Source organism: Trachypithecus francoisi, unplaced genomic scaffold (assembly GCF_009764315.1).
Source record: "Trachypithecus francoisi isolate TF-2019V2 unplaced genomic scaffold, Tfra_2.0 Lachesis_group16, whole genome shotgun sequence".
Taxonomy (NCBI): domain Eukaryota; kingdom Metazoa; phylum Chordata; class Mammalia; order Primates; family Cercopithecidae; genus Trachypithecus; species Trachypithecus francoisi.
The window spans coordinates 21,518,390-21,537,334 of record NW_022681461.1 but is presented as its reverse complement, the minus strand read 5'-3'; the positions used below and the strand labels follow the sequence as shown (position 1 = coordinate 21,537,334).

General features: G+C 40.7%; 1 protein-coding gene across 3 annotated transcripts in view; it reads left to right on the top strand.

Moving 5' to 3' along the window:
* The window catches only part of PCSK5 (proprotein convertase subtilisin/kexin type 5), a 464,591-nt gene that overhangs the window by 297,674 nt on the left and 147,972 nt on the right, over positions 1-18,945 (top strand). For 2 of the 3 annotated variants that reach the window (XM_033237074.1, XM_033237073.1), the window contains exons 18-20: positions 84-181; positions 616-745; positions 1,153-1,268. In XM_033237074.1, the coding sequence (XP_033092965.1) occupies positions 84-181; positions 616-745; positions 1,153-1,268 (344 nt within the window). Of the gene's footprint in view, positions 1-83; positions 182-615; positions 746-1,152; positions 1,269-4,758; positions 7,413-18,945 lie in introns of those variants that run through there. The other variant, XM_033237072.1, reaches the window with a different exon arrangement.

The window sequence follows — 18,945 nt, the reverse complement described above, 5'->3', positions numbered from 1 at the left end:
TGTTACATATGGAGTTTGGGGAGTCATTACATTTTGGCCTGATCACAACAGTCTGTTTGAAGCTCCCTTTATACTTCTTCCAGCCTGCAGGGATCCCGGTGTTCTGTCTCCTGTGAAGACGGACGGTACTTCAATGGCCAGGACTGCCAGCCCTGCCACCGCTTCTGCGCCACTTGTGCTGGTACCTTCCCTAGTTCTTTTGTTTATTCTCCCGGTTCTGGTTTTGCTTTTCTTTCTGGTTTGAGCCGTCACTCATGCAACCCACTTGCTACTTTTAAAGTAATGCTGGAGAAGTATATTTCTCTTTTGATAATTGTGTGTGTATTCTCATTGAAAGTCGAGCAGGCATCAGCATCCTATCCTCATTGAGAAACTTACATAGCCCAGTGATAATCTGCTCTTTCTAAAGGGAGTGGATGTTTTTGTCAAGAGGTTCCATTTTAACTGGGAAGGCTTTTTTCCCAGGGAAATTAAGAAAAAGCATGAATATTCAATTATTAATCTTAAAATTATAGCAGGTTGATGCCATTTTCTCAAACTGTTAAAGAAGAAGCCCATGACACCACCTCCTCTGAGGTTTTATTTCTCATTTCCTGTGCTTGTGTTGCTTTTAAGGGGCAGGAGCTGATGGGTGCATTAACTGCACAGAGGGCTACTTCATGGAGGATGGGAGATGCGTGCAGAGCTGTAGTATCAGCTATTACTTTGACCACTCTTCAGAGAATGGATACAAATCCTGCAAAAAGTAAGTGGATCTGCCCCCTGGGCCCTAGCATTTAGACCTAAATTCTTTTGATGACTACCTTCATAAGAAAATAAGAAAACGTAGAATTTGTAATGATAACACTAGGTTTAAATATGTACCTGTGGACACTGTTGGGAAGCTTTAACCCAGCTTATCTTTGATATTTTTATTCCTTTGCCTCGGGGGCACCTTAATACCTTTACTATTTCAATTTCAAGTACATGCTCGATACCCTTTAAAATCACAGTGTCTACCTGTGTCATCAAACCTAGCAATTTTTGTGAGAAAAGATTTTTGAGTCATCTTCAGAGGGATAATTAAATTGAAGACATTATGAGGTTACTAGTAAACACACCTTCCCCTGTGCATGTGTGAATGGCTTAAAAAATTACACATTTTTCTCATAGATGTGATACCAGTTGTTTGACGTGCAATGGCCCAGGATTCAAGAACTGTACAAGCTGCCCCAGTGGGTATCTCTTAGACTTAGGAATGTGTCAAATGGGAGCCATTTGCAAGGATGGTGAGTACAACTGCTCATATCGATCTTATGAGCAAAGTATGATCTTTCTACTTTCAGGACTAATATTTTTCCACTTAAAAAAGAAACATAGCATGCATCAGATATGACATGCCCAATATTTTGGTGGCATTCATTCATCTTGAACTTCTGCCCTTAATGGATTTGTTTGTTTGAATTGCAAGAAGAAATAAGTCAGCTATAGTGGCACTGGCCAATATAGCTCAAGTTAACTTTTTAAATTAATAAACTTCATTTTTTGAGAGCAGTTTTAGATTCATAAGCAAAATTGAGCAGAAAGTTCAGAAATTTCCCATATGCCCCCTTCCCCCAACACAGGCATAGCCTCTCCCACTATCAGCATCAAGCACTAGAGGGGTACATTTGTTACAGTTGATAAACCTACAGTGACACATCATTATCACCCAAAGTCCACAGTTCACATTAGGGCTCACTCTTGGTTGTACATTCTGTGGGTTTGGACAAATGTATAACAACATATATGCAACATTATAGTGCCGTGCACAGTAGTTTTATTGCCCTGAAACTCCTGTGAATTACCTACTCATCTCTCCTTCCCCCTACTTTTTTTTTTTGTCTCCATAGACTTGCCTTTTCCAGAATCTATATAATTGGAATGATACAATATGTAGCATTTTCTAGTTAATTGTTGTATTTCTTTCCAGTTTTTACCATAGGTACTTTCCACCAGATTTTTAAAAACACTATGCACATAGAGTTTTGTATGTTACTTTTTGCACTAAGCATTAGGCAGAAACATTATCCTATGTTTTTACAGTTTAGGAAAGTTTATTTTTAATAGCAGCATAAAATTCAATCATGTGAAGATGCTACAGTTTTTAGCCAATCACCTATTATTTGGATTGTTTATAATTTTGATATATAAACAGTAATTAAATGGTATCTGAATCTTTCATTAAGCCTATGAGGCTAGGAAGTAATATCTTCATCTTACAGAAGGGAAAACCCAGGGTGTAGAGCTAGGAAATGATAGACCTAAGTATAGAACTTAATATTTCAAAATGTTGGTCTGTTCTTCTTTGCGCCAAAGATTCTGAACCAAGATGCCAGGATGCAGCACCATCCCCAGATATTCTGATTGAATTGATCTAGGGTGCAGCCCATGATCATGGGTTTAACTTCCCAAGTGTTTCTAATCTGCAGCCAGGTTTAAGAACCACTGCACATCCAATTCTCCCTAACAATTTAGCTAACACCAAGTTCCCTCACCTCTCTAGCCTCAGTTTCCCCATCTGTAAAATGAATGAATTTAAATTATTCCAACTCCAACATTTTGTGAACTAACTTATGCCTGGGGGACCCTGAATTTTACTCCTAAATTTATACAGATATAGAAAGATAAAGATACGATGTAGAAAGAAAGTGTTTAAACTATTGTTGTTCAAAACATCTTCGGATTGTTATAAAAATAGAAAAAGAAAACAAATACGCATTTGCAACAATCTGACTGACATGATCACTGCCCTCGGTTTATTCTTTCCCTTCTTTTGAATGTTTCCCCTTCTGGAAATTTCATGAAAGAAAAAACATTGCCATTGTCAGGAGAATGTGGACTTGGAAGTCAGAATGCTGTCATTCAAATCTGGTCTCCAGGCCTTGGGCAGGTTATGAACTGCCCTGGGCCTCATTTCCACCATCTCTAGAAAATGAAGAGGATCATACTACTGACCTCATCTGGTGATTCCACAACTCCCTACAAGGAATCTCAAAAAGGTGTCAGAAAGGACTAGGCACATGATAGCACTAATAGGACATCATTTGTGGTCTTATTTCTTTGGAGCGTCATAGGTGACTTTGCATCTCCATGGTTTTTCCAGTATATGATTGGTCTGGGGCAGGGATGGGCCCGACACAGGCCCTGTGTTCCCAGGTTTTCTTGCCAGGGCTGATTCTACTATAGCACACTGGGGTGAGAGAGGCTTGGGGTGATGGCACCCCAGGGACCATGTAAGTATCATTTTTTAGTTACCCACAAGTGCCTCCTTTACTTTACTTAAAAACGTGGTTCCCCTATTTCTGAATATTACCAGAATTTTTTGTAAATTAGTAACAGAAAATTGAGGAAGATGAAAGAGATTGGGCCAGGCATGGTGGCTCACACCTGTAATCCCAGCGCTTTGGGAGGCCAAGGAGGGCAGATCACTTGAGGCCAGGAGTTTGAGACCAGCCTGAGCAACATGGTGAAACCCCATCTCTACTAAAAATACAAATATTAGCCAAGCGTGGTGGCACGCATCTGTAATCCCGGCTTCTCGGGTAGCTGAAGCATGAGAATCACTTGAACCCTGGAGGTTGCAGAGAGCAGAGATCGTGTCCAGCCTAGGCAACAGAGCAAGACTCTGTCTCAAAAACAAAAAGTGACTGATGTAGGAAATCCATTGTAACTTGAAATGTTCACCAATAGCACTTGGTACCATGCATTTCAAGAGTTGCAGTGCTTTAACTACTTTCCCTAAACCATGGTGAGTACCAGACAAGTTATGTCCAATGGCGCTTTGCTAAAAGCAGAGTATCAGCATTGTGGGCAGAAGTGGGAAATGAAGAATCGTATCTGCAGTGAGCCCATTTTCAGGTCAGTTACAAAATGAGATCATTGATGGCTCACCAGGCTTTTGAAATCACATGGCAGCTGCACTTAAGGATGTGTTATTTATTCTCTTTCAACTGTCGTATTTCTGTGATTCTAAGACATATTTTTTACATTTTATCATCTCGGAAATCAGATGCATCTTATAATTTGTGGCAGTTTACAACCGCTTTTGACCAGAAAACTGATGTGATATCAGTGTTACTGCCCAGATATGAAACTTGGATGCAGAGATATCTGTTCAACCGAGTTAGGCACATGACTACTTCTTGTGTTGAATTTAACTGCGGTTCTAAAGAGGTCTGAAAATTAAACTATTGTTCAATATTCAAAGGAAAGATTCTTGCATAAGCATGGAAACAAAACAGAATGTTACATAAATATAACAAATACTTTTAATAAGTATAAAATTAAAATTCTAATTGATAAGATTGTGTCACAGTTTAACATGAAGAAGCATCTTTTCCTTTGTTACTTAAAATGATGGTGCATCTTAAATCTTGTGTCTTAGATTCAATGAAATATGGTATAAATGACTGTATACTCTCTGCTCTAGGTAACTCAAAGAAGAAAAATTTCTTGCTTGTGTTATTAATTGATTTCTAATTTATTCTTTTTCTAAATTTTTTTTTTTTCACAAATGGATACCAATTACATTGGACTGCAATGTCTCTCCTTGAAAAACAATGCTGTTGACTGAAATCACTTTGGGTGGACCAAATTTCCTCCTGTTGACTACTCCTGAATGATCTCTTCCAATTCCCCAAATCTGCCTCTCTGGCCAATCACAACCTTCTTCCGTGTGTGTCCATCATGCTGCTCTGGTCTTCAACTCCCCTTCTCTCTTGCTGACTTCCGGAAAAGCAACGGAAGAGTCCTGGGCGGAAGGAGGCTTCTGTATGCTTGTGAAAAAGAACAATCTGTGCCAACGGAAGGTTCTTCAACAACTTTGCTGCAAAACATGTACATTTCAAGGCTGAGCAGCCATCTTAGATTTCTTTGTTCCTGTAGACTTATAGATTATTCCATATTATTAAAAAGAAAAAAAAAAAAAAACAAGCCAAAAAAAAAAAAAAAAAAAGCAAGCCACCTCTCTCTTTCTTGCTCTCTTTTTCTTTCTCTCTCTCTCTCAAGTTTGTGCAGGGAGATGGTGAACTGTTTTGTCAGAACTTAAATGGAAAAAAAAAAATAAACCTACAACAAGCCTACCTTTTATAACTGGGTGTTTAGTGCTAAACAGCCAGAACCACAGAGACAGTATTGTATGACCAAAGCATTTGATGCCAAAATTTGACGTTAAAGTAATGATTTGATTTCCTGCCCTGGTTTTGAAGGTCCATTTTTTGCCCTTTTGCATTGATTTGCTTGTCTCCCCCTTTGAAACACCTAAAAATACCTTTCCAAAACATTGCAAGAGCATAAATAGACAAAAATGAAATAGAAAGCTCTTGCATGCTTGAGTCCACCATTGGGGGAAATGACAGAAAACTGGACCTGAGGGCATTAGGAACATCCTACAGAGTTGTGTTTAGTGTCGTTTGCCATGGTATTTCACAGTGAAACATTGATACTCTTCACACATCATTTACTTCATGCATTATGTACTGGTTGTTGCATTTTACTCACTTGATAAGTCTGCTGCACTGGTTTCATCAGATAGACTTGCTGCTACTGGCTTTTCCATTGTAGATTGGGTTATTTTACACACAGTTCGCCAAATGGGATTGCTCTGTATAGTCAAATTGGTGATGGACAGATGGACAGAATGCAGAGGTACATAGATGAGCTGAGGCTGATCCAGCTCCCCTGAAATTCAGAGTGTTAACTTTGTAGACCCTGCACAACCTCTTGGTGCTATCTAGCCATTACCCCCATTTTTTTTTTAAAGGCCATCAGAAATTCCATTTGTCATGGTGGGAAGCATTTTGAATATGATGCAGGAAATTTCTTCCTGGAGTCAAAAGTTTCTAAGAGGTCCTGTATTTTTAAGAAATGGAATTTATTTAAGTAATATTTAAGCTGGTGCCCATGTTGGCCAGGCAACTTTTTTCAATGGTGCTTATTAGAAGTTTTTTCATCTTGTCATTTTAAGAAAATAAAACTGGAAATTGAATGTGGGTGGCATGATTGTACCCTTCTAGTTCTTATTTTCCCACTCCTCTGACCCTCCATAACTATGCCATACTATTATATGCTGGTCCACTGAATGTTGAGATGATCTGTTTCTTTGGGTTTTGTTTTTTTTTTTTAAGAAATATTTTCACTGGTTTTCTATGACTCTCTAAACACTTCATCAAAAGAAGACTGAATTATGAGAACACTGTTTGAATTAGTGGCCAGAAACGATGAAATCTTATAGCTCTTTTGACAATTTCTCTGTTTAGGGGAGGGTAGACTGATAATCAAGTTTCTTCATATCAAAGCTTCATTGGTGACCTCATTTGCTTTACGAGTGACCAGCCATCTTGCAGGCTTCATGCTTCTGAGAGCCTTACTTCGAAGATGCTGCTGGAGTCACAGCTGAGGAGAGGAATACTATCAATATGGACTATCCTGGGAAAGAGGTGGGAAGTAGATGCTAAGGTCCCCATCCAAACAGCAAGCTAGTAAAAAGCCTGCCTTGAAAATATTTCTAGACATCAAAGATAACTTACAACCCAAGGTGAATAATAAGTAAATTATCTGATGACCCTCTTAATAGCATTGCAATTTTATTGAATCACATAATGATTCATAAGTAATTAGGGAACCAACTGATTTTGCTAAGCAGTCTTCCCCTTCATAATACCGCAGGCCCTTCTGACACACAAAAAAAAGTGAAAGTTAATCCTGGGTACAGCGTATGGTTTTACATTTAAAGGCACAGTCTTACATGGACAAATGCAAGCACAAGCCTAAAGCAAGGTCAAGCAGATGGCAAAACTGAATTTGCCTGCAAAGAAATCTATTTAACTGAACCAGCCCATAATATTTAAGGTACGAGGTTACTGTGATAGGAAAGATAAAAATGATGTCTGTTTTCTTAGACGAATAACCATCAACATGACAACAAAATTCATCGGGGTCTACCAGCGTGCGTTCCATTTCCCACTGACCATGCAGGTGCACGTTGCGGAAATACTGGTTTAACTACTAGTGTGTTACTGCCTCATTTATCTACATAACATTATTAACTAGAACATAATGCTTTCAAAGTTTAAGTTAATGTTATATATTATGTATAAATATATATATTCATAATGAGATATATGTAATGGATAGTACAAAGTTTGGAGACTCAACAAATGCTCTAACCTTCTAGAGACAAAAGTCCTATTTCTGTTTTCTTTTGCCTTTTTATTTTCAATTAGTGACCCATTGTTAAATCCAAATCCACTTTTACTGAAAAATACTGTACATGTGTAAAATGTTCAGTTGTTTTTTTGTAAAATATAGTAGAATGGTTGTAATTGATACTGGCCAAAATCAATGTTATTCCATATTTTATTTTTTCTATTAAATTAACCTAAGTTCCTGTTTATTTGATCTGTTCATACCCACGTATAAACTCCTCTGAAAGGGTAAGGTCATGAGAAACTTCCCTGTTTCTACATAGAAGCTGAACATGAAGGAAAGGGTGGAAGTGCATGAAACATCTAAATAAAGTTGGAAAAGAGAGTGAGCAGAGGAGGGAATTGAGAAGGAGAAACAGCAGTGTAAGAAAGGAATGGGTTAGATTTGGTCATGAATATATGTTAAATCCCATTTTTAGAAAGCAAAGCTGTGAAAAAAATCTATAAAGGCTTGGTATTGTTTCTATCAGATTGTACAGATGCTGGCCCCCAGAATAGGGCCCACCTCGTCCCGCTCTTCCTCTAGTGCACAGCACACCCACTAGTGTATGTCTGTAGGGTTGGGAGCCATGGCTGGGGGCAAGGAGGTAGGCAGTGTAAAAGCTGTTAAAGAGGAAGGTGGCTTTGTTCAATTGGCTGGATATCTAGAAGATGATTTTGTCTAAAATAAATCTCCAGTACATACCATGGGGTGGGTCTGAACAAGCTAGCTAAAAACAGCAGTGGAGTATAGATCTTTTTGAACCATGCCTGAGATGCAATTACTAGTCTTAAAGGTTCAGTGCTATGCCTCTTGGGGAAAAGAAAAGATAAATCAGCCAAAGCCACAAACAAATTGAGCTCCAACTAGGTTTAAAGATCTGGAGATAACAACCAGTTATGAGGAAGAGCCTCTACTGCTTTGAAGTCCCGTTACGGGGATGGAGAGAAATTAATTTTATTGATCGCTTACTATGTACCACACAATGTGGGAATATAGAGTATGTATATACATACTGATGTGGATATGTTCTCTCAATTTTCAGGACTCTAAAGGTGAATGTATTATCCTCCATTTCACATGAGAAAACTGAGTCACATAGACTTGAAACAAATTGATTGAGATTCCATATCCAGATTCATCATCATAATACAATTTAACATTAAGACAATTCACAACAAGTAGTACATGCCAAATCTCAAATGAGTGGTACACTGAGTTGTTAAGTTCAGAACAGGCAGAGATTCCTTTGAATTGGACTGTTCAGTTCCCTAGAGCAGGTAGAGCTAGAATTGGCCCCTGAAGCATGGACAGACAGGAAGAGAGCAGGAAGAATGTTACCAATGAACTTGCTCCAGTCACCAGTGAACTTGCTGCATACAAGATGCTTAGGGAAGTAAGATGTTTTCATGGTTTTAATCTAATTACCTATTGCTACAAAGAACAGTGATTCAAAATTTGGTGGTTTAGTTCAGAAAAATCTATATTTGTACACTTTGTAGAAGGATAGTGTGCCCATTCTCAATCCCCACATCCATGGAAGACTGCTAATTATCACTCATTTTCCACTCCAGTTATCAGAGGCTTGTCACACTGCTGATCTCTTCTACCAGATTCATTATTTTCCATTGAATAATCTACCCTTCATTTTTGAAGAACTTACAAACTGAGTACTTGGTAAAGAAGGGGAGGTTATTGCTATATTAACTACTAAAGTTTCTCAAAGTAATCAATACTTGTGACATATCTGAGTATGAAAATAAATAGATAGCATCTTATCCCCCTCATGTAAAAAGAATGTCATGCAGCTAAAATATAAAATAGACATTCATTCTTAACAGCTTCCATATTATCATTCAGCCCTGCACAGAGAGAGCAATGGCAGACAGCAATGTGTTGAATAGAAATTGCATATTGGAGACAATTTTAAACTATGGCCCAGCCAGTTTAATACCCCCTCCTTCTGTCCTCAAGCACAAGATGGCAGAGGTGGAACAGAGGACAGCTGCAGTGTGACCTCACCCAGACCAGGCTGGGCCCCGCACGCAATACATGTAGATGACAGCACAGATCTGCATCTCTTCTCTGGCCAAAATCCCTTTCCAAATGTTATGTTTGTGGCAGGCTTATAAAATCTGAAGTTCTCAACAGAATGCTTTAGAGCCTTTGACATATTTAGCAGGGCATAGCCAAGGTGGACCTAATTTCACTGTAGCTCATTAGAACTACTTGGCACCTAGAAATGGGGATAATCTGCATAATCCTGTCTCCTCTTCATCACAAGAGGTGAAGATCAGGTCCAGATTCAGTTCTTGAGCAATAAAGACGCAGTTATGCAGCATCACTATGTTTCAGCGGACCAGAATGTGACCTGGGACGGCCAGCACTCCTTCCCATTCTCTACCTCCAAGGGACTTACAAGGACAGTTTGACTGGCTTATTACCAAAGGACTTTCTTACAAGGGCTCCTCTCTAAAGGACCATTGTTTGGATCCAGTTGTGGTTTTTTTAGGGCCAGGAATCAGGCAACAAAAGATTATTTTATATCCCACTTTCTAGAAAATTCCAGAAACATTCCCTGAGGCCTGAGTTGTAAGATCTTTAACTTTTTTTTTTTTCCATTTTAGAAAACAGTACATTATTTTAAAAATACAGTGTTTTAAGCTTCACAAAGTTTTACTAAAATGATTTAATTTGGCCCCCACAAAAATCAGGCCAATAGACATTCATTTTCTGATGCAAGAGGCACAGCTAGTAAGGGACTCAAGCCCACAGCTTCAATATTCTGTACAACACTGATTCCTTTTTAAGAGTGCTGGAGAAAAGCATGTCCACATTACATGTGTTGCAAGGCAGGGGGTAAGAGCCTTCTCTCAAGTGAAGATAGAAAGCACACTGTGTCCCTGGGCTTGGCTTTTTCTCATTCCAAAAAAGTTGCTTCCATAAATAAATATTATTGAGTCCCTGCCACAAACTAGGTTCTGAGGTTTCTCTTGCCCTCTTCAAACTTACAGTCTAATGAGGGCAACAGACACTTAGACATAAAACACATGGTTATAATGTGAAGCTGTTTAAGTGCCTTTAAAGGGTAAAAAATATTGTCAGGAGTCAAAGGAGCAAGCTCACTTCACTAATCACATGCTGAGGTTCCATGCCCTTGCACTACAAGCTTTCTAAGGATATCCAAAAATAGCATGAAACCTTAAAAATGGAGTTGACTCTAAAATGTACAAATAAAACTGCAAAGATCAAAATCAAATGATATCTTGATTAAATATCTACAAAGTGGATCATGTCAAACTAGTCCACTGCAACTAAGGAATTATAACCATTGTCACTTGATGGCAGGGGTATGCCTGAGAAATGCATCCTTAGGTGATTTTGTCATCATGCAAACATCATAGAGCACACTCACACAAACCTAGATGGCATAGCCTACCACCCACCTAAGCTACGTGGGATGGCTTATGGCTCCTAGGCTACAAAGCTATACAGCATGTTACTGTACTGAATACTGCAGGCAGTTGTAACAAAATGGTAAGTATTTGTGTGTCTAAACATAGAAAAGGTATGGTAAATATATGGTATAATCTTATGGGACCACTGTCATATATACAGTCTGTTACTGACCAAAATGTCATTATATGGTACATGACTATAATTAACATTAACGTAGAATAAAGGAGAATTTTAATATGTTTGATATGATGTGAGACCTGCAGAGGTGGGAGAATCTAGGATCTTGAGAATCTTAACAGCCCTGCAAAGGAGGGAGAAGTCACTATTCACCCTCTAGGGAATAGAAAAGAGGAGCGAGATACATGTCCTATCCTTGGTGGTGGTAAGGGAGGTCACTGGGGTGAGGCATGGAAGGGCAGTGTACAGGACTGCAATATGTGGATGTCTTCCTGGATATCATCCTCTCTTCTTCCCTGTGCCTTCTACACTCCCTCCAAGGAGATCTTTGTCAATCTCATGGTTTTAAATACCATCTATATGCTGATGACTCTTAAAATATATATAGATTCCTGATCTCTTCCCTCAAGATTCACACCTGTAGATTCAATTAACTACTTGACATTTCCCTTCAGCTGTCTAATAGACATCTCAAAATTAACATGTCCAAAATAGACTTCAGACACCCCAACCCCCTGACCATCTTTACCACCAAATCTCTCCCACCTCAGTAAATGGCATTCACTGTATTTCCAAATATATCTCTAAATGGTCTACTTCTGCCCACTCTATAGCTGTAACTGTGACCAAACCACCATCGTTGCCATCCCAGACTGCTGCAACAGCCTCCGAACCAGCTCCCAGACTTCTCCCTCTCCTCTCCTCTTCTCTCCCCTTCAGTTCTCTCTCATCAGTTCTCTACACAGCATAGTGCCATTACAAATGGAAAATCAGATTTCATCTCTCTGTTTACCGAGCATAAAATCTGAACTCCTTACCTGAGGTCTTTGTGATCTCACCTCACACCACCATCCCCCGTGCCCTCACATGTTTTAGTCATGCCAACTTTCTTTTCATCCTTCAAACAAAACCAGCTTGTTTGGGACCCAGGACCCTTGCTCTTCACATGTCTGGCTTCTTCTCATCCCACAGGTCTCAGTTCAAAAATAACTTCCTCTGATCAGTTCCTTCCACCACTGACCCCACACCTGCCCACCTCATTTTGACTTTCCATAGTACTTACCAGCACATGACATTTTATGGTTTGTTATTGTCAGCCAGCCCCATGAGAGCTGGTGCTTTGTCTGTCTTGTTCACAGCTGTATCTTACATGTCCAGCACATGCCTTGCTTAAGAAATATTTGTGGAATGAATGAATAAGAAAATATCCGAGAGAAGTGACATTTGACCTGAGCCTTGAAGGATAAGCAAGAACTTACAAATCAAAGAAGGTGATGATGTTTAGGAAGGATATTCGAAAGAGAGAACCTGTGCAAAGGCACAAAGCCATTGAAAGGGCTTGTGGATAGCGATCACTTGGAGGCTCAGGCAGGGGATGAGCAGGGCAGGCAGCTTGGGAGAGAGGATGGAGAGACGAGTGGGGTCAACCGGTAAAGGACCTTCACTGGACTGTTGCCCTTCCTCCACCTTCTTGTCATTAGTGTCATCAACCCTCTTTTCAGAGAGGCTAATTGATTTGCTCAAGGACTCCATCAAGTCAACTCTTGGCCTCCTGCCAACATATTTGAGAAGCATTCATTCAGACAGAACGCTGAAGAGGCCAGATTTGCTCAGTCCCCAGGCACTTATGGCTGTATTGAGCCAGTTGAATGAAAGAACAGGGTGCAAGCTCACATGAGAGGCAGCAGCCCACAGCTTCTGTTCACTGTGATGTCCACAGCCAGAGCAACAATTTGGCAAGGCCTGTTTTGCAAAACTGGGCTTGGGACCATAAGCCTGCTCAGTACCGTCTTTTTCTCCTAAGAGAAGACCCCCAGCCCTCTAAACTGTCATCACCAGAGAAGAACAAAAGGAAAAAACAGGATATGCTAGCACTTCCCTTCCCTAACAATGAAAACAGTAACCCCCATATGCAGAGTACTTCCTATATGCTGAGCTAAAGGCTTCATATGGGTTATTTAATGCAATACTTCCAATAGCCCGATTCAATCTCCTTTTTACAAATAAGGAAGCAGATGAGGTAAATGTCTAAGGTACCCCAGTGGTAGATAGAAGGTCTGGGATTAATTTAAACCCAGAAAATCTGATGTCAGAGCATCCACAAGGAGAAATGCAAGAGCCAAGGAGGATTCCATCAAAACAAGCTTCAAGCTGTGGTTGTGGAGTGTGCGACAGGTTTCTGTATTTTAGCTGGTGCTGTCAGGTTCCAGGTGCATGTTGTTAATATCCACCCAGGCGTATACACTGTGGCTAAATCATGCTTTGTGTGAACAAGGCAGGAGTGAATATTTGATCATTAAAGCTAGTAACAACCAATGGGCCACATGGACAAAATCAAAATAGACTTAAGCTAAATGAGGCAGCGACTGTTATAAAGAGATGGGGATATGATGATATGATGCTTCCTTTCCTAATTTCCTTGTCAAGAGGCTATTGTTTGCATTCTCTAGCCCTAGTTGAAATGAGGAAGAAATAAAATGGAGATATTGGGAACATTAGAAGAATATTAGCATGCTGAAAGTTAATACAAATACATAATACAAAATCTGTGAGCTCCTTTGACAAATCTAGTGAAACATAAATTCTTTCCAGGTGATATTAAACAGGGTTTCTTGCCAACAAAATCATAATGGTTGCAATATAATAAAAACTAAACTATCAAAAAAATAAGGCTTTTTATTATATATAGGAATATAATGTTTAATTGTTTTGTTATGAGAAGAGCCACAAATATGGCAGAAACCAGAAGTCATCTTGACCTTCTCCTTCGTCACTCCCACATCTGATCCAACACCAGGTCAAGACAATTCCACCTCCCAAATCTCCCAGATCCACTTTCTGTTCTTCGCCTCTTCTGCCCCTATCCTAGCCCAGCACCTTGGATCAAGCTACTTCTCACCTGGACTATTGCAGTATCTCCTCATTAGCCTCCCTGAACACACCCCATGTGTCCACAGTCACGTGTCTTCCATCTTCATCTCCTATTCTATTTTCCACAACAGCCAGAATGCTCTTTTTAAAAATTCAAAACTCAGCATGAGACTCCACTCCCCTGTGACTTCCCATTTTCTAGGATAAAATTGAAATTCCTTTCCATGGCCTTCAAGGCCAGGGTCAATCTGACCCACTTCTCCTCTCTAAACTTAGCTCACGACATTCTCTTCTTCCCCAAGTATTTTCCTGCCACATTTACTTTCCCTGATTCTTCCATTCTTTCCTGCACCCCAGAACATCCCCACACGTCACTCCCCCTCCTTTAATGTTATCCCACCCGAATCATCTATCATCTCGGCCTCAGTTTAAAGGTCACTTCTAATTCCTGATACTTAACAGACAAGGTTGGATCTCCTTAGTGTAAGCTTTCTTGGAAGCCTCTACATTTCTTTTATATTAATTTTATGACAAATATCTAGTTACTTGTAGGAATATTTGTTTGATGTATGTAATTCCCACTACATAGTTTGCTCGACGGGAGCAAAGTCTGTAAATGCCTTCTATGTCATGAACCTGCTAAAACATCTCATAGAGAAGGTGCTTGATAACTGTTATGGATAGCTGAAAAAAAATGAATGAATGAATAATTAAATGAAAAATTGAGCAAAGGACAGGAAAGGAATAGCTCTGATCCAATACTTGGTCAACTAAGTTCTAGCCTGAACTCTAAAATTTCAGCATAGCTCTCTATGTGTCTATACTTCAGTTTCCCCTTCTTCAGCACCATCCCCGTGAACCTTCCAGCCCTTCTATCCCATGTAAAGGGAAAATAGCAGGAAGCTTCACAGAGTTTCCATCACTGGTCCTAAAACACACGCAAAACCATTGGCACAAACTCATTAAAGCCAATGCTTTAGGACTTTGCCATTAAGAGTGTGGACCAGCAGCAGCAATAGCGGCCACGAATTGGCTAGTGTGAGAGCAGATTTCTAAACATGAATTCTCATTCCCTGGGTACTCACTGTTGACAAGGGACTTTGCAGGAGAAATTAAAAGTTAATATCAAATGAACTTAAAAGAGAGAGATCAGCGTGAATTGTCCAGATGGGCCCAAGGTAGAGGCTATCAGAGAGGTGTGGCAGAAAAAGGCAAAACAGGCAGAAGGGGAAGTCAGATTCAAGGCGTGAGATGAACTTGACCCACAGCCAAGAAACTTGCAGCAGACCCAGGCCCAGAGCCTCCAGAAAGAATGCAGCCTGATAACACCTTGATTTCAATCTTATAAAACCCAGAGCAGAGAACCAGACGAGCCACACCGTACCCAGATGTCTGACCTATAGAACTGTGAGTTAGTGAAGGGGTGCTTTTTTAAGCTACAAAGTGTATAGTAACTTGTGATGGCAGCAGTAGAAACTAGCACAATGAAACCATACCTGCTCAATCACAATATGCCCTTTTGCCAAATCCCAAGTTGATATTTTCAAGAGATGGTTCAATGTCATAGTTGCCATCACAGGATCTAAAGGGAGGCTGCCTGGGTTCAAATCCTGGCTCTGTCATTTACTAGCTATGTGATCTTAGGGAACACATTTAACTTCTCTGTGCCCCTGCTTCCCCATTTGGATGATGGTAATCCTACCTCTCTTCCAGGAACATTCTGAGGATTAAGTGACAACACACAAAAGCACTTAGGACTGTGCCTATATGTATTAGGCACAAAACATATTGGTTACTAATATTACTTAAACCAGAATTTGATTCATTGTTGATCCCTCTCCCTCCACTAATATCCAATCCATCACCCAGCTAGTTAATTTACCTCTTGAGTATCTCTTGAATCTGTCCTCTTCCCTCTATCCCCACCATGGCCATCCTAGGTTAGCTATCATCATCACTTCTCAGCAGCACTCTGTGAATCTTCTCCAGTCCCTCAAAGAAGCTAAAGTGACTTTTCAAAACATAAATCTAATCACAATGCTCTCCTGGTAAAACCTGTGGCTATCGGGGTAAATACAGGATCAACTAACATGTCCTGCAAAGTCTGATACCCCTACACCCAACTCAATTTCATTTTTCTTTCTTTCTTTCTCTTTCTTTCTCTCTCTCTTCTCTCTCTCTCTTCTCCCTATCCCCTCTCTTCTCTTCTCTCTCTTTCCCCCCTTCTCTGGCCTTCCTTCAGCCTATCCCAGTGGCTAAGCCTCTCCTTACTGGACCCTTTGCAGACATGGTTCCCTAAGGCTAGAGTGCTGGAATCACAGGTCCACAATTGTGTTTGTTCTTATTTGATGGATGTCTGAGTCCCACTCCAGACTCTAAGCATGAGGGCAGGAGTGCATTTGCTTTTTCTCATCATTGCATACCCCATAATTAGCACAGTTACTGGCACAAATACTGGCTAAGTAAAGAGTTAATGAACAAATGAATGAATAAAAATACTGTGGCACAGATGAAGAGGCAGGACAAGTAAGATGTTGGTGCTTCTTGTGGTTTGACTCCTACTTGGGGGCAGGGAGGGCAAGAATTAAACTATGTCAGATTGAAAACATCAATTCACTGACTGGATCACTGTTGAGTTGCTGCAACCTTTGTGAGTGTGTCACAGGCTATGTTGGCAGTAGCTGAGCACAGGAGGAGAAACCAGAAGTTGGTTCAGCAAAGGGGTCATCTCAAAATATGCTACAAGTCTAAGGGGTTATATAAGAACCAAAAGCTGAAAAATTGTCTTTCCACTCTCTCACCATATCTATCATTTCTTTAGGTTTGTTGCCTAGAAAGATTTCATCGTCAGATTTTTTTTCCCCAACAAAATACATAAGCCTCAGTTTGCAGCTATCTCACTGCTAGGTTAGCCCTCACCGTCCCTTTCCGTATTCAACCCTCCACCTCCCACTTCCAGCTCTGTAGGTGTAAAACACAGTGATCCAGAGCTGGAGAATGAAGGCCCGCCTATGCTGTTCCCACACAGAACACAGCGTGAGGAGGTGACGAGACATTCGCAGACCATAGAGGGCCCTCAGGGGCGGGCTGGGGCAACTTGACCTCAGATGTCTGTGCCAGGAAAAAAAACGGATGAACAGATACATCATTCATGAATGTCCAAGCTCACAAATTCTTCATGAGGCCAGTAGAACATGGAGGCCTGAAACTCTCCTCCAGAATCTAACTCATGCCCCACTACTCTGTGATATGTATTCTCTGGGCTTCCATCATTGAAGTTCCATCTCCCTGCCTTATAAGCTCCAAGGAACATAGGGACCATGTCTAACATGGAGAATTCCAGATACAGGCAGGTGCTTTAAACCTGTAGCTTAATCAAATGGTTGTTAACAGAGACAACATCGGCCTCCTTTTGTTGTCTCAGGCTAATTATTAGACAATTCTGAAAAAGAATAAAGATGATGTTTAGCCATGTCTTACTGAACGGTTCATATCAAACTCACTGTCCAGGCAGTCGGCAGAATTTCTGACTCTGTGCTGGATCCCCCTTCATCTCCCTCCGAAACCCTCCACCAAGAGGACATACGCCATACCCACCCTTCCGGATGGCAGGTCTGGAAGTATCCGTGCACTGTACACGCTGGCCGCTTTCTACCACTGCTGCTAAACAGTAACTCAGAGTAGCAAGCAGCCTAAGCCTGGGTTGAGATGGCAACAGTCCTTCTGAAGGACTCTGAGGCAACGAGCATAGAGCAATGGCTCTCAGACTTGAATGGCTATCAGAATCTCCAGGACAGCCTGTTCAAACACAGATTCCTATCTGCCACCCCCACCTCAGAATTTGTAATTCAGTAGATCTGAGGTGGAACCTGAGAATTTATATTTCTAATAAATTCCCAATTGATGCTGATGCTGCTGGTCCCACCATGAGAACCACCAACACTGATGTTAACTACATAATCTTAGTAATGACACTAGAAAGACGTGGGTTCAAGTCCCAGCTCAGCCACTTTCCATGTAACCTTGGATAAAGTATTAAATCTCTCAAATTCTCACTTTCCTCATCTATAAAAAGGAAGTATTAACCGCAGCAATGCTGAGGATTAAATAGGTAATGCATCTGGAAGCATATGAAACATCCCCACCCCAGAATACAGAGCCCCTTTCCCTGTACCACACCCAGCCCCTGCTTTCCCCAGGCTGCAGGTGCAACTCTCCTTAACAGGGCTGCTGTAGGAACATTTGAGCGGTGGGCAGTGCACAGCTAATTGTCTCCACCTGCCTCTGTCCAGTGGTGTCCTGTCCACAAGGGCAATGCTAAGATGAGCATCGGCCCACCTCACAGAGCACAAACAAGGCTATTGCCTGATGTTTCTGCAAGAATGGTGTTTCACATCACTTTTTGCCCTGAGACTAAGAGATAAAGTAATTCATCCAAAACCACACAGCTAGTAATGGCAGAGCTCCAGAGTTAGGACAATGCACCTGCTGACTCGCCTGTACTGAACTGTATTTGTAATCTTAATGTATTAATTTCTTATGGCTGCTCTGACAGATTAACTACAATTTGGTACCATAAAACAATACATATTTATTCCCTTACACTTCTGGAGGTCAGTAGTCAGCAATCAGGGTTTCAGTAGGGCCACCCTACCAGAGGGTCCAGGGGAGAACCCATTTCCTTGTCTTTTTCAGCTTCTAGAGCTGCATTCCTGGCATTCTTTTGCTCATGGCCCCTTTCTCCATCTTCAAAGCCAGCAGTAGCCTCATTAAATCTCTCACTCTACAGTGAGAGATTAGATCACCTTCTTCTGTAGTAAAATGTCCTTCTATTTTCCTCTTGTAAGAATACTTGTGATTATATTGGTGCCGCCCTGATAATCCAGGATAATCTCCCCATTTCAAGATCTTTAACTTAATCACGTCTGCAAAATTCCTTTGGCTGTACAAGGTAATACTCGCAGGTCCCAGGCATGAGGACTTGGACATCTTTGGGGGCTATTATTCAGCCTCCCACACTTGGATTGGTTGTCTAACTCTCTGAGCCACCATTTTTTCTTCAGCAAAGTGGAAATAATAATATATCCTCATGAGAACATTACCACGTGGTACACACTAACTCGCTGAATAAATGTCCGCTGGATTGTTGAATGCTTCCTGCAATACTTTTTTGTGTGTATCTTGCATTAACTCATTACTCATCTGTTTACTCTATTTACTCATCTAACTTTT